General features: G+C 41.3%; 1 protein-coding gene across 1 annotated transcript; it reads right to left on the bottom strand.

Annotated features, from left to right (window-relative positions):
- Positions 1-1,248: 1,248 nt before the first annotated feature.
- LOC134188483 (uncharacterized) lies at positions 1,249-25,869 on the bottom strand. Its single transcript, XM_062656647.1, has 18 exons — positions 25,712-25,869; positions 24,562-24,685; positions 23,915-23,983; positions 15,240-15,372; positions 12,082-12,212; positions 11,872-12,012; positions 10,539-11,805; positions 10,335-10,463; positions 4,333-4,455; positions 4,051-4,176; positions 3,843-3,968; positions 3,261-3,386; positions 3,073-3,198; positions 2,869-2,994; positions 2,670-2,792; positions 2,470-2,595; positions 2,299-2,402; positions 1,249-1,299 (listed from the first exon to the last, which is right to left on the bottom strand). Exons 1-18 carry the CDS (start codon positions 25,867-25,869, stop codon positions 1,249-1,251), a joined length of 3,309 nt encoding a protein of 1,102 aa, XP_062512631.1.
- Between the last annotated feature and the right edge of the window lie 152 nt (positions 25,870-26,021).

The raw sequence follows: 26,021 nt of genomic DNA, 5'->3' as shown, positions 1-26,021 counted from the left end.
TACTACTTTCACTTCTGGAGAATTTAGAGAATGGCGTAAAGTAAGAGGAATCATCCATTTCTCAGGCGCACCGTATCACCCAGAGACAAATGGGGCGGCAGAGCAACTCGTACAGTCCTTCCGAAACTCATTGAAGAAGTCTCGTTTGCAAGCGAAAGCTGCTCTACAAAAGTTTCTTATGCAGTACAGGAGGACCCCGTTGGCTAGTGGATACAGTCTGAATGAGTTGCTAAATGGAAGAAGATCAGAGCTTTGATTGATGTTTTAGTCCATTCGCCAGCCCATGACTTACAAGCACGGCAAAACAGGGAAGTCAATAAAGCAAAACGAGTGGCAAGCGAGAGACCAAAGTATTCAGTTGGAACGCCTTGTTCTGCGCTTTATTGTGGCCCAAGAAGAGATAAAGATCCTCGTTGGGTGCCTGCTGTGATCGTTAAAAGACTGGGAGCCATAAAGGTCAACGTGCGAGTTTTCCCAAAGATCCAACTTGCAAACAACATATTTAGCAACTTCGGCCAAGATTTGCCTCAGTCGAAGATGAGGAGATATCCAAGCCACCACTTGAATGTTCTGCGGAAATAGCAGATGTTCTTCAAGCGGAGTTACACCGAGGTAGTGAAAGATCTGTCGAAACCAATGTGAGCACACGCCATACGACGAGGAACGAAGTTTCGGCACTAACGAAACAAAAAAATCCTCGACTACCGACCAAAGACGAGTATGGAGCTCATAACCGACGGAGCTCAGCGCGCATGCGGAAGCCTCCGCAGCGGTTGGATCTGTAATTGATTGTTGTTTGATGAACGACCTTCAATCCTGGCAAGGAGGTGTTGTGGCACGTAGCTACAGAAGCAAATTAGACAGTACGCTGTAGCTGTGTCTATAAATAGTTGCCAGTGGACCCTCCCCTTTCTAGAACTTTCACGTTTGTCGCATTTATATAAATATTGTACAGTCATCTCTGAAAAGTCATTCAGCAGGGAGGCAATAGCAACAGTCATCTCAATCGTGGATGCACAAACATGTATAGCACTTTACTTGGAGGATGAAGGGACGATGATTTGTCTGAATAGGAAATGTCTCCTGCTGGTCAATTTTTATAGGGTCAAACCAGCTGGACCCTCCAGCCTAACTGTGATGATAGACAATCGTGTACAGTTCTTGTAAGTTAGATGTTTGATTTCATGGTGTACTCCTGTGTCCTGTATGAAGAAAACCATTGCAACCTCACGTATTAGTGAAACAAGTCTATCGAATATAAGGCTTAGGTTTAACAGTGAGCATGCAAGATGACACAATCTGGACACAACAATTACTATAGTTTATTCAAAATTGTTTTGTATTGTGTTTTTGCTTATAATATTGCTTCTTGATGTTTTAGGTGATAGTTGTTCGACAAAAGCCTTGTACATCAGGATTGTCATGGAGTTCAAAGTAGCCAGTTGTCTCTCATTGATCTGGCTTGGTCAGAACGTGCTACCATGACCGCAAATCGTGGAATGCGTCTAAGAGAGGATGCTAACATCAATTCAATCGATCCGTTCTTGCTCTGAGCAACTGCATCAATGCGTTAGTCGAACAGAAGACTGGATGGAAGTAGAAAAGCTATTCATGTGCCGTACAGAGACAGCAAGTTAAGGATGTTGTTGAAAGACTCACTTGGAGGAAACTGCTGCACAGTCATGGTGGCCAACGTGAGGTGAGACAGTCACTTTGAATGTGTTTCTTGTCTGGTTCGACAGCGTTACGTCACCGGCTGTGCCGGTTTAATATGACGTGGCCCTATCCTGATAGGCCATGTGTTTGTAAGAAAAGTCTCCAGTAGGTTGGGTTCTGTTTATATTGGTTTCTTTTTACGATAATTGATTGATTTCGGTGATTTTCTTTACAGGACAATAGACCTTAATTTTTAAAACTATAATATGTTAAATGATGGAAACTCACTCTAGCAAATACTCTTTGGTGGTGTCGTAGTAATCTTATCAGATTTGAAATGACGTAGTGAGTCATTTGTGTTGAGATGTGGAAATTGCCATTAATGGTGCCCACTCACGATTCACCACGCAAGCGCAGAAACACCCACGCAAACTTGAAAACGTGCCACGATTTCAAGTTGTGTCCTAATGAAGCAGAGCAAGAGAACATCTTAGGGTGCACCACGTTCTATGACATACAACCTTTATTCCTAGCACAGAGACAAATGCGAATCGCGTTCTTGTCCGACATGGCAGTTCTTTATCCACACATTTACTATTTAACATCTTGAAATAGCTTGCTTTTTAATTACAAAGCGCTGACCAAATGACTAAAGCTATTTCTCGATCGTTTTCTTGTTGATTGTGACCCATGGGTGAAACCAGAGCATTGTTTCTTCTTGTCGATTTCGCGCAGCAAAGTTTGCGCTGTAGCAAACGCACACAAACATGTTGAAAACACAGACTATCTCATGGTGTCGATCAACTCTCTTACCTTCAACTATCTTTCTGCGTTTCTTTGAGTAAATCTGTTGGCGTATACGTAAACATCCAGTGACGTGTCCATGAGCCTCTACCAATTGGTTTCGTGTCGTTTCAATGAATGCAAGACTATACAGACCTGCAGTCAACACGATGATGATTGTCTGATTGAGATACAAATTCAAGTAGCACATCAATGCAATCCATTCCTACCATCGGCTATGAACGGACTAGTCGGTAATTTTTCTTGTAGAATAGACAGACCTGACTCAATATGCACAACGGCCTCATCGAAATATCCATTGAAACGAAGAATGGCGCCAAGCGTCAAGAGAGCTACACAAATACACATCATCACATCACATCAACTACACACAGCACACAATGCAAACCAACAGTAACAAATACTAACATTTAGCAATATCCGGATGTTTCTCTGGTAAAGTTTGTCTCTTGATGTTAAGACTTTCTGTCATGAGTTCCACCGCTTTGTCTTTCTGTCCAATATCATTATAGACGAGGGAGAGGTTATGTTTCACTAAAGGATAGAAGATTATTCTCTCTTCATTGACGTCATGAATAGCAAAACATGCAAAGAGAAATAACTAGGACGCACCATCAGACAAAGATGTTGCTCGTGCGGGCAGATGATGACTGAAAACATCTGCAGCTCTTTCATACAATCGAATAGCTTCATCATACAATCGTGACTCGTCATGACATGAAGCAACTTGTTGCAAATCTATACATGATGTAATTGACCAGTCTATTGTAAAAACTACAGAATGTGCTTGTTGTCCGTACACTCGCCCAAGTCGGCATGATTGATGGGCAACGATGATGATGCCCGTTGTAAGGCTTCATTGGCCAACGGCATCGCACGATCCCTCCGGTCTTGCTGACGGTAGCAAGAAGACAGACGACTCATTACTGCAACGACAACACATGAAATAATAAAAACACATCGTTTGGAGCCTTTTATCTTGAGTATAAATTAGTAAAATATCCGAGTCAATCGATAGCGTAAAATCTAATGGTCGAGGTCGTTTCCGCGTAAGTTTATTGTTGCGGATTATTAAGTACAGCTTATAGCATACTGATGGTCTACGGTATAATTAAGCTTCACAAGACACGCACGCACTCCAAGTGTACGCCCCTCGTCTGTCAAACCCTACATCAGCTACTGTATAATAAATTGGTGCGATAATTAGCATCAACATGCAATATAACACAACTAACTCAATGGGTCGTTCCCATCCTATAATAGAATGCACTTTCCCTACTGTACTTCTCTAGGTCGACAGAATGCATTGCAGCTGATAAGTGAAAATGATGAATTGTTTTATAATTCAACGTGTTTTGTGCTGTAAGTTAGACAAACCTTACCCCGAGCTAAAGACGGATGAGAAGGCGGTAATTCCTTTCTGATGATTGTCAACCCTTCTTCGTAAGAAGAGACAGCTCGCTCAAGTTGTCCATTCTGCTCATAACGAGATGCAAGATTCGTGATACCTGGAAAACAAATTAATTAATTAATTATCGTAATATTAAACGACAGTAATAATACACAATCGCTTGTAGTTACTAAACGCACTTGTAGAGAGGTTCAACGGATTGACATTTGACTGTTTTCTCATCAAACTCAAACTCTTTTCATAGTTCTCTATTGCCGCAGATATATTGCCCAACTTATCGTATGTCACTGCCAGATCGTTCAGAACTGAACAATACAAATACATTGAACAACGAGAGAAATAAAAATATGAGATGCACAACAACAACTCGTTATAAACAATCTTACAATCGGTAGATAATAGAAACAATTTTATTTTGCAATTATTATCACGATTAATGGACACAGAAACCGAATGTGTACCGACAGAGACGTATTCTTGTCCTAATCCTTGTTGTTCCACAAATTTGAGTATTTCGAAATAGAGCTGCTCACTTGTTTGAAACTGACGCAAATCTTTGTTGCAAGCAGCCATGGAAGTCAGAGCTGTAAGAAATTGATATCAACGAATATATACAATTTTTCCTAGTCAACAATTTACATGCAATATCTAGGATGCACAGAAACATTCTTCGTTTCGTGTAACATGGAGTAAAAAATCGCGGTCGGTTGGAAATTTTAATTATACATTTATGTTTTTTATTTTTTCTATTTTTTAATTTAAAGTCTACATTAATTTTTTTACAATGCATACCTAAATTAAAAGTATTACATGGCGACCGTTGATCTTCTACAACGCACAAGCAATGGACCGCACGATGTACGGTAAGTGTACTGCACTGGCTCTCAAGCCTGGTTTACAATATGACGCTGGCGACGCCAGCGAACGAGGACGCTGTCAAAACGTTGATGATGACACTGTACCATTTACAATACCATTTGACGAGCGTCAGTGACAAGCCATCGAGATATGCGCAATCTAGAGAAACACTTCACCGATTCACGCACGCGCAGTACACGTTAATGTACGTTAACGGCTTGGGCTGCGGACCGAACGCTTGCTGTGTTGCTGGTTACAGTCCATAAACGACTCAGTCGTTTGAACGTTGTAGACTGACTTCACATGATCGCCTTGAACGACTTGCGATCGCTCGGTTTTTCGCAATTTCCTCTATTTCTTTTTACGAACGGAGGCCATACAACAGTACAAAAGGGCTTGAGTGACGAGAGAAACACACGGAGAATTGCGTCAAGGCACATACAAAAGTGACACTAAATGCCGTCATTCTACAGCCGAACCATCGCCGTATGTGTGCTTTTCGCCGTCGATTAAAAGTGAGTCAGAGATGCGAAAGCAAGTTTTACTTTCGCCTAAGCAAATATCAAAGTTTACACGAAGCGGGAGAAAGAAACCTACATTTATTGGACGATATTTGGAAAACCGCCTCGTACGTTTTTGCTTTCTAACCTTACCATAATGCTGAGATATCAAGTTTGCTCTGAGATAGCGCCAAACTTCCCAACTTGGAAGTGTGACCATAAAACGTTTTAAACGTTTAGCGCCAAGGACGGAGTCAGAGATGCGCGGAGAGGCGAAGTGCTTCTTTTAGCACGACAGACTTCATTTAACACAGAATGAGTTTAACACGACACACATCTATCCGTGTTAAATTCAGTCGGTAAATTCAGTCGGACGTTATAAAGACCGTTAAATTCACTCTGGCGTTGAAAGAACAATGTATAATAGTGTCGTCAATCACTTGGTTAGGTCTAGACTTTTCTTAATAATCGTACCATTCGCCCCGACTGTTTTAACAATGTACACTGTTAAATTCAGTCAGATAGCACGCTTTAGACGTTAGGCAAAATGGCAGCTTCTTCGTTGAACTGTAGGTAACCAACAGACATCCGCTCTCTTGCTTCGTAGAATAAGGTGCATGAGCTCTAGGAGTTCCATTCGTGAACCAGTTATAGCTACACAATCTACTTAAATAGCAAGCTACACATCAGCGTAGTACGCTCCTGCTTTGTGTTGGATACTGCGACAAGACCAGGGTAGCTCGATGTGCGCGTGTCAACAACACTTGCACTAGAGCTATAGAGACAAATTCGAACTCTGCAACGAACGCGCTAGAAAGAACTATAGTATAGCGTTTCAAACGCATTCTCTAGCACGGACAAAATTATTATTATATAATAACCTATTTATCACCGAGTTCAATTACTGTACGTAACGCGTAATCAACGTTCGAAGAAGCTGTCATGTGTCTAACGTCTAACGCGCGCTAATTAACAGATTTTAACAGTGTATATTAAAGAAGACAGTCTGAACGCATGGCACGCGTTTAAAAAAGTTTACACCTAATCAAGTGATCCAGCAAATTATTCTGCATTGTTCTTTTAACACCAGACTAAAGTTATAACACAAGCTATGAAGAATTCAGTCGGTGGTAAAGTCTTTTTAACACGGATTTTGTTAAAAAGTCTTTTTTAATGTGTTAAAAAAGAGTTCACGGACTGAATTCCTCTTAACATGTGCTCTTAACCATCGGAGAAACGGGCTTGCTTCTGTTGCCCTTGCAGTATTAGAAGGGCACGAGAAGCCCGGATACGACGACGACGCCGAACATGGGTGAGACTCATTTTTTCAGCGACGCGAGCGCATAGAACAGGGAGAGGGGTCTGCTGAAAACGCGGAACGGAATGCGGAATAACGGCCCGTATATCTATGTGTATCCCGAACACTGGAACTACCCGTAGAATTTGTGCGCATACTATACCTACATTCTACCCACGCCACATGACTTCCGATAGCACGTGTCACGTATGATTAGCCATTAATTCTGCTTTCTGTCTCTCTTATTCAGGTGTATGTGCAGATTTCGATTAGTGCTTCTAGTCTCAGGGATGGCTCCCGTAGTTCTGACGTGGATGTACAGTAATCTTCGTCTTGTATTATTGGGGTCCGTCTCAGGCATTAACATGGTCTGTAATATGTAACTTAATGACGACTTGCGTAGCTAGTTAGACGTTGCTGGATGCTTTGATCATGCACCTGGCCTCGGCCTCCCAGACGCGTGCGCCGATTCAAAACGGGTCTGAGATGGGACCGCCTCTTCTCAATATATTGCGGTTGGTCCTAGGACCAGCATTAGTGTTCGGTTTCATAAATGCATATAAATGCATACCTTTCCCATTACGGATGTAATCAACGAAGACATCTCGAGCATGGCGTGGTAGTGATCTGCTGTATATAAAAGAGCACTGTACACAAACGACGACTTGTATTGCGCTCTTCACGCAAAATTACGTCCCTACACGTTGTGGTTTGTATTCGCGCTGACGACAGTAACGACAGCTTCTAGTAGCAGATCTAGAGCCAGCCGTTTGTCGAACGGTTCGACATCTACACTAGCCAGCTGCGTGCTCAACGACTTCTTGTTCACGTACTTCTACTAAACAAATTCTCTCGGTGAATTCAGGGCTTAGGTTTAGTCGCGATTTCGCGGCAAGTCACATCGAATCTGCGACGAGTCATAACGGATGCGTGCATCGCAAATTTTCATCGCCAATTCGCGGCGTAGCGGCGGCGACTAATAGCGACTTGCAGCGAATTCGCGGCGATCAGACACATGCGGATCACGTCCGCAACACGATTAGTACAAGAAAGTGTTTCCTAGTATCCCGTTCGCGTTCCCTACTAACACATAAATGATAAAACCGTAGCTACAGTAAACACAAAGTTACCAGTGCAGTGGGATACGACATGATGTTCTAGCGGAAGACTTCTTTGTCGTTCTTGTATTACAGCCGTAATTGAAAGGTATGCATTTATGAAACTGAACACTAATGCTGGTCCAAGGACCAACCGTAATATATTAAGAAGAGGCGGTACCATCCCAGACCGTGGAGAACGATTTTGAAGAGACGCTACATGGCCGAGGCTACGGTGCTTCTATGTGATCTTAGATATGTATGTTTCTGTTTGTTTCTAGTATATCGGTTTCCTGATATATATATATATATATATATATATATATATATATATATATATATATATATATACATGTATGTATGTATGTATGTATGTATGTATCTGTTGGATATTGATGGCTAATCGTACGCCGTTGGAAGCCATGTGGCGTGGGCAGAACGTAGATATTACGCGCACAAATTATACGGGGGGGGGGGGGTTATTCCAATATTTGAGATACACATACATATAAGGGCCCTCATTATGCGTTCCGTTCCACGTTTTCAACAGACCCCAGGGAGAGCATCAGAATCTGCTCTTGGAAATGAGGCTGCAAGATGCAGACAACCATTTCCGCTACTTGCGGATGTCCAATAAACAGAGAATTTAATTAAACCTTTAGTGTACAGGTAGCAAAGGTACCTCCTGCTTGAAAGGAACACTTTACCGAGTGACGCACGCGCTGTAGACGTTAACGTACGTTAAGGCCTTGGGCTGCAGACCGAACGCTGGCTATGTTGTGCGGCGCACTGTTTTGGTTTTGCTCTCCGAGGCCAACTACTAGAGCACACAAGAAACGGGTCTAGAAGCTTGAGACCACTCTAACAGTGAAAGAGAACAAGTTACAGTTCATAAGCGACTCGGCCGTTCGTATGTTGTAGACTCCACTTAATCGTCTTGAATGAAATGCAATCGCTAGGACTTTCACCCTTTCCTCTGTTTATGTTTACGATTGAAGGCCATACTACAGTACAAAAAGACTTGCGTGATGCGAACAACACACGGAAACGTGCGTCACGGCACATAATCACGTGACACACAGTGTCGTCATTCTACAGCCGAACCATTGCCGTATGTGTGCTTTTCGCCGTCGATTTAGGGTGAGTCAGAGGACGATTTACTTTCGCATAAACAAATAACAAAGTTTACACGAAGCGGTAAAACGAATCTTACAATTATTGGACGTTATTTGGAAAACGGCCTCGTACGTTTTTGTTTTCTATCCTTAGCATAATGCTCCCCTGGTAAGTTTGCTCTGAAATAGCGCCAAACTTCTAACTTGATGTGTGACCATGCAGAAACGTTTTGCACCGAGGGCGGAGTCAGAGATACGCAGAGCGGTGAAGTGCTCCTTTAATAAAAATAAAATCATATCAGAACGTCCATCGGGAGGAGATCTCACCAAAAGAAAAGTATCGACATATACACGTTTATTTCATTATTGATCATCTGTCTGTTGGTCAATCTGTCTCTTTGTCAGTCTGTTGGTCATTTCGTCTCTCTTTCTGTTTGTCTGTCTGTTTATTGGTCTATCTTTGTGTATGTCTTTCTGCTGTCTTTCTGTCGTTTGGTCGGTCATAGTAAAATAGCAGTTAGAAGTTACTCCTTCTATTTTGCAGATTGGCTTTGACTTTACGTTATCTTGCAAACCGGTAACTCCCTAGTAACCTATTCGTTCAGCTTTCCGAGTTGGTCGTGCGACTGTATGCCACATTATTACGAAGCTTGTGTTGCACTGTGGCAAGCTCTTCGGTCTGAATATAAAAGCACATTCAAGTAAGTAAGAGTGGAATTTTCTTAACTGTGTTGGAGCTATTGATGGTAAGCACAACTCTATACAAGCTACCGCTTCTTCAGGATAATTGTATTAAAACTATAAGGGAGAACACTCGCTTGTTCTAATGGCAGTGTGCGATGCCCATTACCGGTTTATTTTTGTCACAGACACGAACAGGGAATACGAGGTCAGCAGTCGTGATCAATACGGCGTCAGCAACTGACGCTGCCGGTGGCTGTACTGCCAGAATCAATGCAGGTGTAGGTGGTTGGGAAGACGCTGCTACGATGCCTTCCGCATCAGCACGTCGTCTAGATGCATGCACTTTTACTCGGAACTTAATTGCTGACAAGTTCTCAATGCCGTAGCAGCCTCCAAGGTAAAAAAATACATGATAGCTCATTGGGCGTCTACCAGCACTAGACTCTAAATGCAGTCCATCACCGTCCATCTCGCACTAGATGAGAGCAAAGTCCTATGTGATGCTGTCTGCAAAGACATCGGTCTGACGAATAATGTCTTTCAGCACAGACGACGACAATTCGACATACTATCCTAATATAACGATGAAACGAAAGATATAAAGAACCTGACAGAAATTACTATGCAGGCATGGCCCATGTTGTGTCTACTATAGCTATAGCCTCGTACCTATTCGCACTGTGCGCGACAGGAATAAGATAAAACGAACATGCATTGACATGTTCGAAGACACGTGCCGTGAAATATATTCGAAAAACTTCAAGGCAACCTCCAAGACGGTCGGTTAGGGTTACGTGAAAAGTATATGTGGCCTTACCTTCGTGTAATAAAAGCATTAACTTATAAATTAGCTTGGTTTGTTTATGTTTCAAACTTGAAAACGCTACAATCATACAAACATAAAGCACGCACCTGTACAATGAATTCTTGGTTCTATTTGACCACCACATTCTCTACTCATCTCCAACGCTTCCTTCAGCGGACTTTCGGCTTCCTGCGGATTGGACAATTTCATGCGAACATCACCCACTGCTATCAATGCTACATCGATACAAACAGAACATTGTCAATCCTACCATCAAAACAACAGTTTATAATATAGATATTGCAACTCACAAGTTAACAGCTTGTTCTTGTCCATTTGTTGTGAATCCAAACGTTTGACTAAAGCAAGTCTTCCTTCACACAAATGTTCCTCTTTCTTCAGATGCCCATAAGCACCTGCTATAAAGCAGGATACTTGTAATAATCGCCAACATTCCTCGTCCAGTTGCTCCGATTGAAAAATATGAGAAGAAAGCACGTAAACGTGATCGACCAGATCCAACGCTTTCTTCTCCTTCAAACTTCTCACAACGCCGTCCCATGAACGAGGCAGCATGTCCACAAGACATTTGCAAAGTAAACGCAGTCGACGAGCGAATGTTCCTTCTCTCATCATTGCTTCCACGACATTCTGTTGCACCAGACCGTGCATGCTGAACTCGATGCCATCGTTTAAAAGAGAAACGTTTGACAAACGAGAAATGGCCTCATTCATCTTTCTCTCATTATCTAAGTCATTGTCATCTTCACTAAAAGCGATCTTCAACAGCAAACGTTTACTAATCATTTTCCCGTCTATCAGAGAAGCTATTTCAAGTATTGCGCTGATCGTTGCGTCTGAATTCTTCATTATCTCTTCAATCTGCATGTCCCACGTCATAACCGTCGCTGTCTTCAGTTTCTCTTTCATTCTTCCGAGCTGTTCTAGTTCACGTGGTCTTATGCGAAATGACGTTTGCAGTCGGGATAAGTCAATTTGCACAAAGTCTCTCACATTCGCCATCCCTTCCTCTTCGAGTGCGTTGGCAACATGTTGCAAGCCACAATATTTTACAATTTCCTTCACATCGTTTCCTATCGTTCTCAGTTTTTCTTTTCTGTTATCAAGCAATTCTCCGAATTCGTCACAACTAATCTTCTTCTCCCTTAGATATAGTCCAGCGTGACGAATAGCCAATGGCAGGCGACCAATCTGTGGAAGATTAACTAGAACTTCAGCACCGGACTTCTCTTTGAGATCGTCGTCGACGTCATAAACGCTTTCCCCGTTTCCTTTCCATTTCATGAGAGCTTCGACGGCATCATTCGGTTCTAGTACGTCGACGTGAACGACTCTGTCACGATTGGCATCGAGAAGAACGTGACCGCCACGTGTTCTCGTCGTCACGATGACATGAATATGTTTAGCTTGTGTCGGTAAGAGTGTTTCGATAACTTCCAATTTGTCGCAGCTGTCGTACACGACTAACACATTTCCGGTTTGTTCTAGCTGCCGCAGGAAAATGTTGTACTCCGATAGTAAATCCCATTCTGCTGATCTCTCGTAAGTCATAGCAATCTAAAATACAATTTTACACAATATATTTATGTATAAATTGTTATAAATTTGAGTTCATTGACTCACGTTAATCTTGAGCGATTGATGGAAAGACAGAATGGATTGTGCGTTAAAGAGATATACTCCACCTTTGTAAGAACTTCTGCATTGTTGAGCGTATTTTGCTATGAGATGTGTCTTTCCTACTCCCCCCTTACCTGACACAAACTATCAAAAATAAAAATAATTTATACCATATTTAAATTCATCAAAGACTAATTGAGGCATAACATTTACCAATATTCGTCTCATGATTGAACGTTTCTCTTTCTCTCCCCACAACTTTGTTTCTATTTCGTTCAGTTCTTTCTGTCGTCCAGAAAATACTGGAAAATTCAAAGCTTCCAGTTCACGGGGAAATTTGACTTCTGCAACAAAGAAAGTAAATATTCTCTGTGTAGTCTATTGTCAATTTTCTATCATCTATATATCTAATACATATTGTTTTTGCTAATCAATTTATTACTAATAATCGTTAGTATATACGTGTATGCATCCGCAGCAACTATTAAGAGACTTTGCACTATCATAATAAAAATAGCAATGTATTTAAACATGCCTTTGTCATTAATACAACTTTGCACCATAGAAGAAATATAGATCAAGTATACTATTGTACACATCAGTGGTAGACACAGATTCTGTGTCGTCCTATATTTAACTGTATTCCAAATTAACAAATTAAGTGATGTATTTTACCGCCTGAAGTTTATAGATACTGTCTTAAAGCATGCAATCTCAAGCCATATAGTAGTAGCTAGACTGCCAACCAACAGCTTTCATGACTGCTGTCATAATTAATTGGGGTGTGACGGTGACAGATTTTTGCCATGTTAGGTGCTCATGATGTGTGATCATGTGATTCTCACTATTTACATATAGTAGGTTGTATTCAGTTTTGTACAGTTAGTGTGAGTTGTGATTGGGTTAGTGCTTTGCATGTGCTTGTGCTCGAGTTTCTTTGGTACAACAAATATATTGTTTTGAATGATCAGGGTGTGGAATAAATATGATCAGGATTACGATTAGGAAAGCAACAACGATATCGACCAGGATTAACAATATGCCATGGAGACGTGACGGAGCGTGACGGATCATGACGGACAGCTCTCCGTGGTGTTCACAATACGTGTACGTCCCGCTCTGATAACTACCCATTCCCGTGCTGCATGATTACGTTTCGCATTTTGCTGATTGGGTACCAGTACCTAGTCATTTCCTGTTGCGGTACCTCAACTTTCGACGGAGCGGACAAAACAGAAATCAAGCAATCCGTCCGTCGTCCGTCTCCAGCGGCGCCTTTGATGTGGTTTGACGGAACGGAACTGATTGCTCTCCGTCGCATTTTGTGAACCAGCCTTTTACGATAGAGAAAAAGACTCCAGTCACGACAAGTTTGCGCTGCGGACGAGGTAGAATATCGAAGAGAATTAGCGGCAACTGAGTAAGTTGTTCAAATTAAAGATTTGTGAATATGTCTGAAACAATTCGTCAAAAATTGGATCAACTCAACACGTCTTGAAAGGTACATGTATTTGCAGCAAAGGCAAGATGGACTGGTATTGCAAAGGAGACTGGCAAGAGCTGGTAGAGGGGAGGTGGACCGGCCACTCTCCCTTTCATCACAGTTTTCAAACACTACCCTGTATGTTGTATTGTATTTGCACCTATACCATAAATTTAAACTGAATACAAACCGCTTTTCCGTTTGCTTCAATACATTTAATAGTTACTGTCATCATACAATACAAGGGCTGCACATTCTTCTAGAGTGTTTACTCCTAAATGTATACTTGCATATTCTCTGTACATTAAAGGGAATACAACCTGATCTCAAAATGTAGGCTTTACGTTAAACTTCATGCTGCGCTATTTTCAGGCTAACAGTCGCTTTGGTAGCGGAGAAAACGCGGAATATGTGCGGAGCAAGCGCCAGGTTGTACGTCATTGGCGCTAAGCTCAGCCTACACCAAATGAATTTTACCCGTAGCTCAGTTATCTTGCAAGAAAACTGCATGAAAACTAAACGGAAATAGTAACTATAGAGGAATCAAGTGTTTAAGGCCTTAGAAGAGCTCGTTGTAACGAAAGTAGGATGCTAGACGCCGTTTTTTTCTCCCAGCAGACTTGAGCCTCTCCTGTCACAGAAGACGATGCTAGCGCAATAAAACTCAACGGTAATTAGCGTTAGCCTTCTTTCTATTAATCTACGAAAAGAAACCTTCAGAAGGTTCAAATTCTTCGCCTAGGTAGCTACTATCTAGGTGCTAGCGCAATTCCTACCGCCCATACGGTGGGTGAGGGCTAGTATATATATAATTATATATAATTATGCAATGCTCACTATGATGGTTTATGGGGTTTTGTTCGCCTATTCATGTTTTTGTATTACATTTACCACATTGTGGTGGAAAGAAGAAGAGAGCTGTCATTCATTCTCTGATTTTTACTCGTCTTCGTCAATGGCAAGATGGTGACTTAGTTCACTTATGGGAATCAGCAAGATTCGATGTTAGACATGTATGCAATTTTCGGAACGACCACTGTTCACCAAATGCTGAATCTATCAAACGTAACAATATTTGGAAGGGCTCTGAATTTATCCAACACGGTCGTTACGGTCAAGCCATGCAGTGCTAGAGTTCTCTTGGTTGTGCTTTGAACAATTATGTTGAAGAATTTCAGGAACTTCTGAAAAGACATCCTAGCCATTCACTACCTAACCTTTCTATCAATTGTCCATCTTCTTTGACCGTAGACTCTGTTGCAATACTGTCTCTGAAAGCATTTCCTAGAAGCACAAGTCCAGGTGGTTCCAAACTTCGAGCACAACATCGGATTGATGCAACAGTGTGCAATGTTTCTCCTGATGCACAAAATTGTCTTGACCAACTGACTATTTTGGTAAACAAACTTTTAGCGGGAAATCTTGAATAGACCATTGCTCTTTGGTTGGTTGGTGCACCGCTCATAGCTCTTCGGAAGAAATGCGGCGGTGTGCCCACTATTGATGTTGGAGAAGTACTAAGGAGGTTAGTTAGTCGTCTTCCACATATACTTTTACCCTATGGCCAAGTGGGAGTTGGAGCAAAACGTGCTCCAGAGACCGCTATACATTCTGTTCGGACATTTATTCAAAAGAATCCTTAAACGAGGATCTGTGTTGTCTAAAAATTGACATGAAAACGCCTTCCATGAATGTCAGAGAGAATCTTTCTTGCAGCGTTGCAAGTAGAATTACCAGATCTATTTACATGAAATAGATGGTCTTATCAATCTGCAGGAGAGCTAAGGTTTGGCCAAAACCACATTTCTTCTATGGCTGGTGTCCAACAAGGAGACCCATTAGGTCCGCTACTCTTTTCCCTTGTTGTTCTAGAGCTTTCAGACGACACCGGAAACACGAGTGACATTCAATTGTCTATTTGGTATCTTGATGACGGCACATTCATTGTTAAGAAAGGCTCTGTTTCCAATTTTCTGAGTCTTATGATCTCCAAGGGTCCAGCCTTTAACCTTCAACTGAACCTAGAAAAATACAAATTTTTGGCACTCTGGTGACCAATTGTGTTTCATGACTTTCCCGCTGAGATAATTAGAACTGGGTCTTCTTGTAATGCAGGAATAGAGCTCTTGGGTACACCATTACTTGGCTCTAGCGATTACTTTGCAAAAATTTTTAGCAAGAAAGTGGACAGAGTTCTGGAGGCGTAGGAACTAATTTTAGATCTTACAATCCACAAGTGGAAATTCAGTTATTAAGAAGTTGCCAAAGCATTTGCAAACTCCACAATCTTATTCGCACAGTTCCCAGTCACATGGTCAGAGACCAACTTTATCGTTTTTGACCTCGGGATGCAAAGATCATTATGCTATATAACACGCTCTTCCATCTCAAACTTGGCATGAATGCAAGCTTCTTTGCCAATACGTTTAGGAGGTATTGGCTTGCGTTCTGCTCAATCTTCGGCTGCTGCTGCTTTTGTTGGTAGCTGTAATGCAGCTGTCAGCTTGTTAATCAGCTAGTAGGCTATTCTTCTAAATCTTTGTCATCAGGATAAGATGATGCTTCTTCTACTTCTACAGTGGATATGGTTGAAATTCAGGGAGAAGTTGTGATGAAAGATTTGCTTTGTCAGCAGTTATCGAGTGTTCTTCCAGCCACTTTTCCCGATCTTTCTGTTGCTTCACAAAAACCATTGCAGTCACACCTTGACGGAATTCAACTGCAGGCTATGAAAACAAGGGTGTAGCATCAGAGACAAAGCAAGGATCAATACCATAGCTTCTCTTTATGCTGGAGCTTGGTTAAGGGCAACACCAAACAGAAATCTCGGCCTGGCCATGGTCCAGCATGAATGTATAGTTGCCATCAGGTTATGGTTAGGCATTCAATGGAAATATTCTGCAATGGCAAGAATTCTGGGATATGTTTGTGTCATCAGTACATGAGCAGGATCTACCATCAATAATTATATCAAAGTTCAATTACTTGAAACGGATACTCAAGGGTGAAGAAGTGACCATTTTACAGGAATCACACGCATGCAGTTTCTAATGATCGAGACATGTGAGCTTGCATTGAGGATACTTCGAACGACGGGAATGTATTATTGATTCATTGTATGCTTCACTGCATCTAATTTCAGTTGCTTCAAGCAAATTATTGTAAACACGACACACCTTTGAATATATCAAAACTAAATTACGACAACTGGAAGCACAAGGACAAGATGTCAACAATCAACGAATGTTGGTACATCAAATTCTTTCTAAGATTCACAATGTCGTTAGTTCAGAGCTGGAGGAAAGAAAGACACCAACATGCAGATGCTTGGATAGTCGAGACGGAGTCTCTTCGGAAATCATTACAGCATTATGTCACGATACACGAGAATGCTCAACAACATTCGACTAATTCCACAAACACCCTTCATACAGTGGTTAGCAAGGCGCTACAAAGGACAAAAAACCATGCTATCTTCGTTGGAAGCAACTGCCATTTCAATAGCAAATAGAGAACAACCATCTCTCTCGATTGCATGCAATGTGACCAAGAAAGGAACTCCTTTTCCATGCATTTTAGTGGTAAAATCATTAGAATGAGAACTGAATTTTACAACACCAATTTCAACAGGAAGCAACAATTGAGGATCGAGTCTAGGAAGATGTTTTATATGTTTTCGCCAGCGTCACACAGTCAGGGACTGCCCCAAAATAAAGAATCAATCATGTTGACATTGCAACACAATAGCAGGGGCGTAGCTGCCCCTGTTCAAAGGTTGCACGTAGACCCCACAGGCTAGCAATTTATTTCCCATCGTCTGGCAGCTCTCGACAGAGCCGCGTGATACTTCCGCTCAGTTTGGGGATTCCGAGGCCACACATATGTTGCTCACATGTCACAAAGAATTCGTGTCATGTCGTGTCATGTACATGGCTTTGCTCACGGACAAACCCTCGACCATCCAGACATGCACACATGGCCATAGATTTCAATTTCTCCAAGATGTCTTCTGCATCTCGGTTTCCGTGTAAGTCTAAGAAGCAGACATTATTGAGGTTTTGTTTCGGCGAACCGCCAAACAAAATTAGCAGGAGAGAAGAAGACATCGATCCACCGTCAATCTCAGGCAAAGTCATATCAGTAGACCACCGCTTACTATATCATGCGTATACATAATGGCAAACAGTTTTAAAGGAATACTGTACAATGATAGGCATTGAGTTAGTGACTGTTAATTTATATGCTGTGCACTGACATTGAGCAATGTGTGTGCGTATAAGTGTAATATTATAATGTACTCACATCAATTATTTTTTATTCGAGATTTGTGAGCCCCCATCCCTTAGTGCAGCCGAGCTATGCCACTGAATAGGGCATCACAATCTAGCAATAGGTTCACAACGTAAAGTAGAAAGAAAGCTGATTTGGAAGCTGTCAGCATTGTGTAAGAGCCGCAACAACTTCATGAGTCGAAGGTTGTCACAAATACATTAACAAAATGAGCAACAGGACAGCGTGTCTTGTTGCAAGCTGCAAATGCAGTCATTCACAATGCAAATGGTTCGATAAATAAACGAGCCAGAATCTTACTGGATAGTGCGAGCCAATGCACATTTATTACAGAGAAATTGGCAAAGACATTGGAATATTAAAACACCAAAGAAGAGAAACATAGATAGTCTTTACCTTTGGTGCCAAGCAATCTCAGGAGTTAAACACATACGTTGTTCAATTTGAAGTAGCTATTCAAGGCGGATCCAGATTGCCAATGGAAGCTAATGAGCTGAAACAGATAACAAAACCTATCTCAAGACGACTATTGCAAACCTCTGATTTGGAATACTAATGTTCCTTTTCTCATGAAAACCTTGCAGATTCTATCACACAGAGGTAGAAAATGCAGAGATTGACATACTTATTAGAGTAGACTATTCTTGGAAACTAATAATTGGTGAGAAAATATATCGTCCTTCTGGGATACTACTTTTGAAATCAAATTTGGGTATATATTGCCTGGCAAGTATCCAGATATCGAAATGGACAAGGACAAAGACGGAGACAATCATTCATTGCTGGTGACAACAAAAACAAAATGCTTGACAGGAATGACCTTCCTTTCTGGGTCTTATGATTAACTTACACGATATGTTGACTTACATAATTACTGGAGCTTAGAAACTGCAGGTATTATCGATCCACAGTATACACGTTTTTTAGTGTATATATCCCAATAGATATAGTATATAGAGCATATATAGTATCCCTATATATATAGCACAGTGTTGCCAACTGGCTAACAGAACACTGAGGTAATTGATTGGAAAATGGCACAATAATAAAGATCTCTTGCAATGCTATAACGGCATGATTCAACGACAGTTGGACCTTGGAATTATAAAAAGAGCAGTTGAGATACAGAAGTTGGATTTCGAGTGTACTATCTACTACATCATGCTGTTATTTCATCAACGAAGGCAACAACTTAAGAGGCAATTGTCTACGATGCATCAGCCAAAGCTCCAAAGGGTGCACCTTGTTGTGATGACTGTCTATACAGAAGACCAATTATTCTATCAAATCTTTGTGGTTTCCTCATTAGATTTTGCACAAAGTGTATAGGAATTTTGGCAGATACTGAAAATGTTTTTCTACAGATTGAAATTCACTAGACATAGACGTTACGAGGTTCTTTTGTTTTTGAGACATTATACAAAACCGATAGCTACTGAAGGAAACCTGGAAGTTTTCTGGATTTTGTCGAGTTCCATTTGGAATCATCAGCAGTCCCTTCCTGCTTGAAGCAACACTAAAGAATTATCGTATTTTGGAAGGATCACAATTGGCACATGACATACTTTCTAACATTTATGTAGACAAGGTATGCATAGGAGCCAACACTTACGAAGAAACTTGAGAGAAGTACAAAGATGCCAAGGCAATAATTAGAAGAGCATTAATGAATTTAAGAGAATGGGTCACGTCTGTCTGGATGTCTGTAACGCGCCGATTGACACAACGCCGGTCTCCAATCATCACGAAATGTGGCATACCCGTTGAGTTAGGCCGTCCAAAAGGAATGGTTGAGTCAGATTTCGCATGGGCTGCCTCTGACGGCCAGAAATGAGACTTTGGCAGTCTGAAATGAGATGCGCCAAAGTTTGTCTGTTCAATTATTAAGCGAGTATGCGGATATGATGTGCGCGCGCCAACCATTATACGCCATGTGCCTCCTGCAGTCGAAGTATAAGCCAGAGAGTCTTCTTCGCTGCATGACGTGCATGTAGCATAGGTAGTGGGATGCTAGGAGACAGAACTCTGACTTGAGAACGTGTGTGTGTGTGTGTGTGTGTGTGTGTGTGTGTGTGTGCACGCACGTCTGTGTGAGTCTGTGTGTGTGTGTGCGTGCACGTGTGTGCGTGTGTGTGCAAGCATGTTTTTGTGCATGTAGCTGTGTGTGTGTGCATGTGCGCGTGTTTGTCTCTAGAGCAACACGTGGACCTACATGCAGAGATTGTGAGATGGGGGCAACTCTGAATACAACAACAAAGAATGTGTAGAGTGCAAAATGCGCTGGCTAGACTGCAATATATACCTAGCGTTAAGACAAGTGTATGGTATGTGCCAAATAATGACGAAAGTTAATTTATAAGTTTTCTCCGCTTAGGTATAGCTACTATATCTATACATAATTCCTACCGCCCATAAGGTGGGTGAGGGCTAGTCTAATTCTCAAGCCTTTATGCAAAATCTGCCAAAAGGAGAATGAATGAAAGAAAAGATAGGAAAGATTTTGGAATTATTATGGAAAATTACAGATAATGTCATTCAATATTCAAAGTCTCAACAACATCATATGCAGGCTGCCACGACTGAGAGAGAAATTCTACAAGCTATATATAAATATACGATCCATTGGGACTTATATATCTTCTATAAACATTCTTGGAAAGGTGTTTTTAAGACATCTATGGAAACTAAATACTGGTTGGGATGAGTCACTACAACCACAGAAGCTACGTAAGTGGCAAAGAATTGCAACAGTGTTGAAGTCAATATGCAGATTTCAAATACTCTGATTCAATGGATGCGTCTGAGAAGTCAGTTCACCAGTTGATTACAGTTTGCGATGCCTCCATAAACAGTTCTGGTGCTGCAGTATATGTAAGTATCAAAGACAGTAATAGATCAGGGTCAATCTTCTGCTTGCAAAGATGCAACTTACCCCAGTCAAGGCTTCATATCTATGCATGAAACATCAAAACTAACTGGCAACAGTATCACACTACCTTGGCTAGAGCTACTTGCTGTAGTCGTTGAAATGAGATCCACAAATTTTGTTACTCGACAATAAAATTTCCAATAGAAAAATTTGTCATATTCACTTATTCAGAATGTGTTCTTCATTACATAAAACTAGTAAACCATTGTCAACTTTCGTGGAGAACAGAATCAAAGAACTTCACCCATCTCAATACATTTCTTCAGACCAACATCCAGCCGACCACATCACAAAGGTGACTTAGTGCCTGATCTCAAGAACGGCAGTTTGTGGAGGAATGGTCCTATGTGATTAGCATACTTAGAAGAATGCTAGCCTATAACCAACAGTACTTACAATACCTCAAGAACTGCTGCAAGAAATTCAATGGAAAACAAAGGGATCAAAGACTATAATGTTAGTAGAGCCTACCAATTTTGCCGCAAGTGGGACAGTAACAAGAACAGCTATTGATGAAACTAAATACTCAACATGCTTATGTTGTCAGCTCCCTATAAATCATTTCACGGAAACGAGTCAAGGAAGATTATCGAACACAATTTACACAACGACTTCTACTGACAGAACTATTGAAGACAGCAACTACAGGCTCAGACCACTAAATGCCAAAGAAATCAGAACGTCAAGAAAGTCGTGGGAATACATAGTACAGCAGAGCTATTTTGAGGATCTAATCTCGCAAGTAGAGAAACGCAAGAAACATTGCTTACAATTTCAGACAAATCTATACCTTGATAAATTTGACCTTATAAGAGAAAATTAAGTCATGGGCATTTGCAAAGGCTGAATTGAAGTAAGATGCAAAGTTCCCTATTGTATTTCCAAGAAGACAACATTTTACAGACTGCAAGGCAGTTGTGTCCAAATCATACGACTCTCATGAGACCAATCAACATATTATACCCTTTGGAAGTACCGAGAAAGGATGGAGTTGACTAAATTGGTTGTCCTGACAAATTTTGTTTTTGTCATAACTTTATTGGATCCGCAATACAGTTTGGTGAAAATTGCAATAACAGTCGTCAAGATTACACTGTAATTGGGGTGTGACCGTGACAGCTGATTGACATGATAGAGGCACATGATCATGTGCTAAGTGCACATAACGCATGACCATGTGATTTTCACTATAATAATAAGCCGTGGCTTACTCTCTGTTCATGTTGACTTTGCGCTCGGAAGTTACTAATGATGCAGCTGTATTTGTTTACCACACTCAGATGTTAAGTGATATCCCATTAACTGTACACTCTAGAGGTCATATTACAATACAAAGATGTTAGGTAACAGTAGAGAAAATCGCAGGCTATCAAGACAAAGCAGAATGAGAAGAGGAGTCAGAAACATCAAGCAACTACTTGCGAAACAAGAGCAACTGTGTGTTGATGTCAAGGCAGCAGACCGTTTAGTGACCTTGCTAATTGGCTACTTCTTCCATTAGCAGCATTCTTGTTGTATGACCAAACCTTCTTAATAAGTTAAGAACCCTAACGACTCTTGATATGCAAAAGTCTTATCAAACCACCTGTGCAATACATATGTTGTCGTTACCCTAACTATAGAAAATCCAGGAACTTGCAGTTTCGAACGATACCAAGATCGTCACTGTCTGCCCTATTGCGCAGAAGTTATTACAGATTTTCAAAGCGCAAAGTCAACGTGAACAGAGAGTAGTGACAATGGCTACCACTCCATGGTTTGGGGGTTCAAACCTCAGTGACAACAGTAAATGATAAAACTCGTCTGCCTTTCTTTCTCATGTTTCCCTAGCTTTGTCCATGAGACTATGACTCGTTTCAGTCATTAGGGAGTTTCTGTGGTCTGGCGAACGGTCAGTTGACAATGACATTCAGCGCTTTCCCGGTGGTAATTGATCTAGTTTGCGGTCACTGTAATGCCTGCAATCTATATCAAATTGGCTAGTCATTGATCACCGTGAAGACTACACAGAAACATGTACCCTGCTAGGCTCCCCTGCGGGTAGGTCGGCGTCAAGATGGGGTAAAGACCCCGCTTGCCCATCATGGAGGGGCATATGACACATAACAATCGAGTATCCAATATATTTCACTTCGTACCAATAGGTAAATATATATACTAGCCCACCATCCCGATTTCTGCACGAGTAGATTAGATTATTAGTTGTTAGTAAATCAATTTTTAGTTGTATGCACACACACACACACACACACACACACACACACACACACACACACACACACGCACACACACACACACACACACACACACACACACACACACACACACACACACACCACAGCACCAGTGTGGAAAATAATGGTAGGACATAGGACAATGTCCCACCAAATACTGAACCCGTGCTGGGATGTGTTTGGACAAACCATCCAAACGTACGCATTTGATACTGTAAACCTTGTCTCTTAGCACGTGATGGCCTTTGCATTCATGTAACTGTTAATTTCATGAACTTATGTACCTCCTAGCATGCTTTATTCAGAGAAAATCTCAGCTGCCTTTAACACAATTCCTCCCTTGAAAGTTGGTTATCAAAATTACATGCAAAATGGCTGCAGTAAGGAAGGCACTCAGTTATACATGTAACACCATACAAGAATGTCCTACCTAGGCTCAGTCTGTCCAAGCCAAAGTAATTTCCTATTTTCCACACTGCACACACACACACACACACACACACACACACACACACACACACACACACACACACACACACACACACAGAGGCTGGTATGTGTATGCTCTGTGTAAATAACGTTGCCTTCTTGGTAAATATGATTGCAGTAAGAAGATAGCCAGATGGTTTTGATTGCCTTTGTAATAACAACACATGTCTCATTCATGACTCACTTCCGACCAGTAGTAGACAATACACTTGGTCCACCGATAGTCTTAGAGCAAAACCCAGGCATGAAACAGGTAGTTTCAATTGGTGAGAAATCAACCATCTCTAGTGGCATGCGAATGGGAATCGTATGTGTCAAAATTCGAAGTCCTACTACTGTCACCATTGTGAGATTTGACGTGGTAGTCAACTCCTTGAGAGGGAACCCACGATCCAACAATGGCCACAGACTGAGCCAGAGTGAAAGAGCAGAAGAATGTCAGTTCGATTGCTTTCTCCACCGCATTATTCGAGAGTTTACTGACATGCGCGCGTGCACACACACACACACACACACACACACACACACACACACAAACACTACGGCTTTATAATGTGTATAGATAAATGTAATTAGTTTTTGGACAGTTGTGCTTGGGTTAGTGCTTGTGCCTGCATGTACTTGTGACTGCATGTGCTTGTATCTGAGATTCTTTGGTAGAACAAATAGATCGCTTTGAACTATCAGAGTCTGCAAAGCGATCACAATTACAAATAGACAAAGTGGATATTCCAGTCAAGACAGACACCAGCCAAGTCACAGTCGTTCTAAATGTCGAGCTAGCAACAGGAAATGCTTCAAGTGCAACAGAATTGGTCATTTTGCTGCAATGTGCTTGACTCGCTCAAACGTTCAGTTGGTGTAAGAAGAGAGCCTACAGGCTTTAGAGGTTGAGGACACACATTACCCTCTCACTATTGATGACTGGGGCAGCCTATGGCAAGATGTCATAGAAGTAGATCACACACAAATACAATTCAAAGTGGACACAGGTTCTCTAGCAGTCATTCCAGTGCCTAAGAACAAGAACACTTCCAAAGTCTACCATAAAATACTCAAAAAGGCACAATAATACTCTACTGGATGTCTATACACCACTGTTGTGCAAATCAGTTATCGAAAAACTATATATCGTGTCATTCATTGGCTATTTCATGATACAGCAGACAAGTACATCATTTAGTTTATGTCACAGTTTTTGGACATGGGAAAACTTCAACAGGAGCTCGTACACTATCCGTTTGCAAAACAAATCCAACCGCTCTCACTTTCTGCTCCCAGACAAAAGCTTTACCTTGATAGAGAAAGTAAAAGCACTGCAAGATTTCATAGGAAAACGACATGTGATCTAAAATCGACATCAACACTGACTGGTGTCCAGGAATAGTTGTTCTACATAAAAATAATGGTACAGTACAGATGTGTGTAGACCTCTCCAACCTCAACAATCTGGCACGATGAGAGATTCAAAAGATGCAATTGGTGGAGAACACTTTAACACTGTTGCAGTCGACAGCCACAATATTCTCCTAACAAAACTCAAACTCTGACATTTGGCAAATTCTTTTCGCCAAGACTCTGCTCTTCTTAGCACCTTTATTACTCCCTTTGGGAGGTATTGCTTCAAACACATGTCTTCAGCATGCCAAAGTCACACTCAATCATGACAAATGCAAATTTAGCAGGACCTCTGTTTAATTGCTCGAGCTGATCGTTAGCAAAGGTAAAGTGAGAACATCTTGCACAGGGACAAACTGAAAACACTGCTGATGTCAAGAGATTCTTGAGTATGGTCAATCAGATGGAAAATATATCCCCAATCTAGCCCAAAATTCAGAACCACCCAGAATGTTAAGACTACTTGGGACTTAGAACAAATGCAACTGCAAGCATCTACCCTGATTAGTTATGATCATTCACACAACCCCACTTTCACATTGAACCAACCGAATCGTCCATTACTGCTGTCAACTGTTGCACCTTCCTATAGCTTAGAAGCTCTTCTTACTCAGTAATAGGCCTGCGTACGCTAAATGAGCATTACATTGAGCATAATTGGTACTGACAAGCATCAAGCATAGAGCAAGCATAATTACAAGGATTACATGGCATTGTGCAGTGCCTGAAAGGTGGGGCTAAAGGTTTGCAAGTGTCATCGTATACTCACGTGACTGCTAGAAGGCTAAAGCAATATGGAGAAGAACTCAGAGATTGTACCAGGCAGTTGTGGTGTTCCTAATAACACACCTTTACTTACATAGGCTCTGTAAGATAAATAGTCATTCTAACTAGTCATTCTAATGCAAACGCTGGATGTATGGAAGCATACACAACACCCCCTTGCAAGACTGTCAATACTATCTAGATAGCATATTGATAACACTATGGTGAGCCGAACGTTGGCACAGTCTCGTTGACCTTCTGGGAGCCTCTTCTTGTAATTCTTCCAAATGACCTTGTTCAGTTCGTTCTTGTACCTCTTCCAAACGATCTTGTTCAATTCTCTGTCCTTGTAACTCTTCCACTTCAATTGCTGATTGTTGATTTCCCTCCCACAGAAGTGGTTCCAGCGGCATATGCTCTGAATCTGCTGACCTGTGGGATGTGGTAGGTGGGGGTTTAGTTGGTAAAGATTGTTCGCATGCATTCTTGATGACCATGACTCAATAAGAAGGAATCCTTTGAGATCTTCCACTGAATTTGCATTCTTTTTTTTTGAACTCGTATT

This window comes from Corticium candelabrum, chromosome 13 (assembly GCF_963422355.1).
Source record: "Corticium candelabrum chromosome 13, ooCorCand1.1, whole genome shotgun sequence".
Lineage (NCBI taxonomy): Eukaryota > Metazoa > Porifera > Homoscleromorpha > Homosclerophorida > Plakinidae > Corticium > Corticium candelabrum.
The sequence above is the reverse complement of the archived record's forward strand: the minus strand, read 5'-3'. Positions and strand labels throughout refer to the sequence as shown.

Excerpts from the sequence above, each read along its gene's own strand:
- LOC134188483 (XM_062656647.1), bottom strand. The coding sequence starts at position 25,869 with ATGCCGCTGGAACCACTTCTGTGGGAGGGAAATCAACAATCAGCAATT. Across the intron at positions 12,213-15,239 it reads GAATGTCACTCGTGTTTCCG|AAGTCAAATTTCCCCGTGAA; the intron begins GTGTCGTCTGAA and ends TCTTTGTTGCAG. Across the intron at positions 2,403-2,469 it reads ACGCAGAAAGATAGTTGAAG|CGCAAACTTTGCTGCGCGAA; the intron begins GTAAGAGAGTTG and ends CGTTTGCTACAG.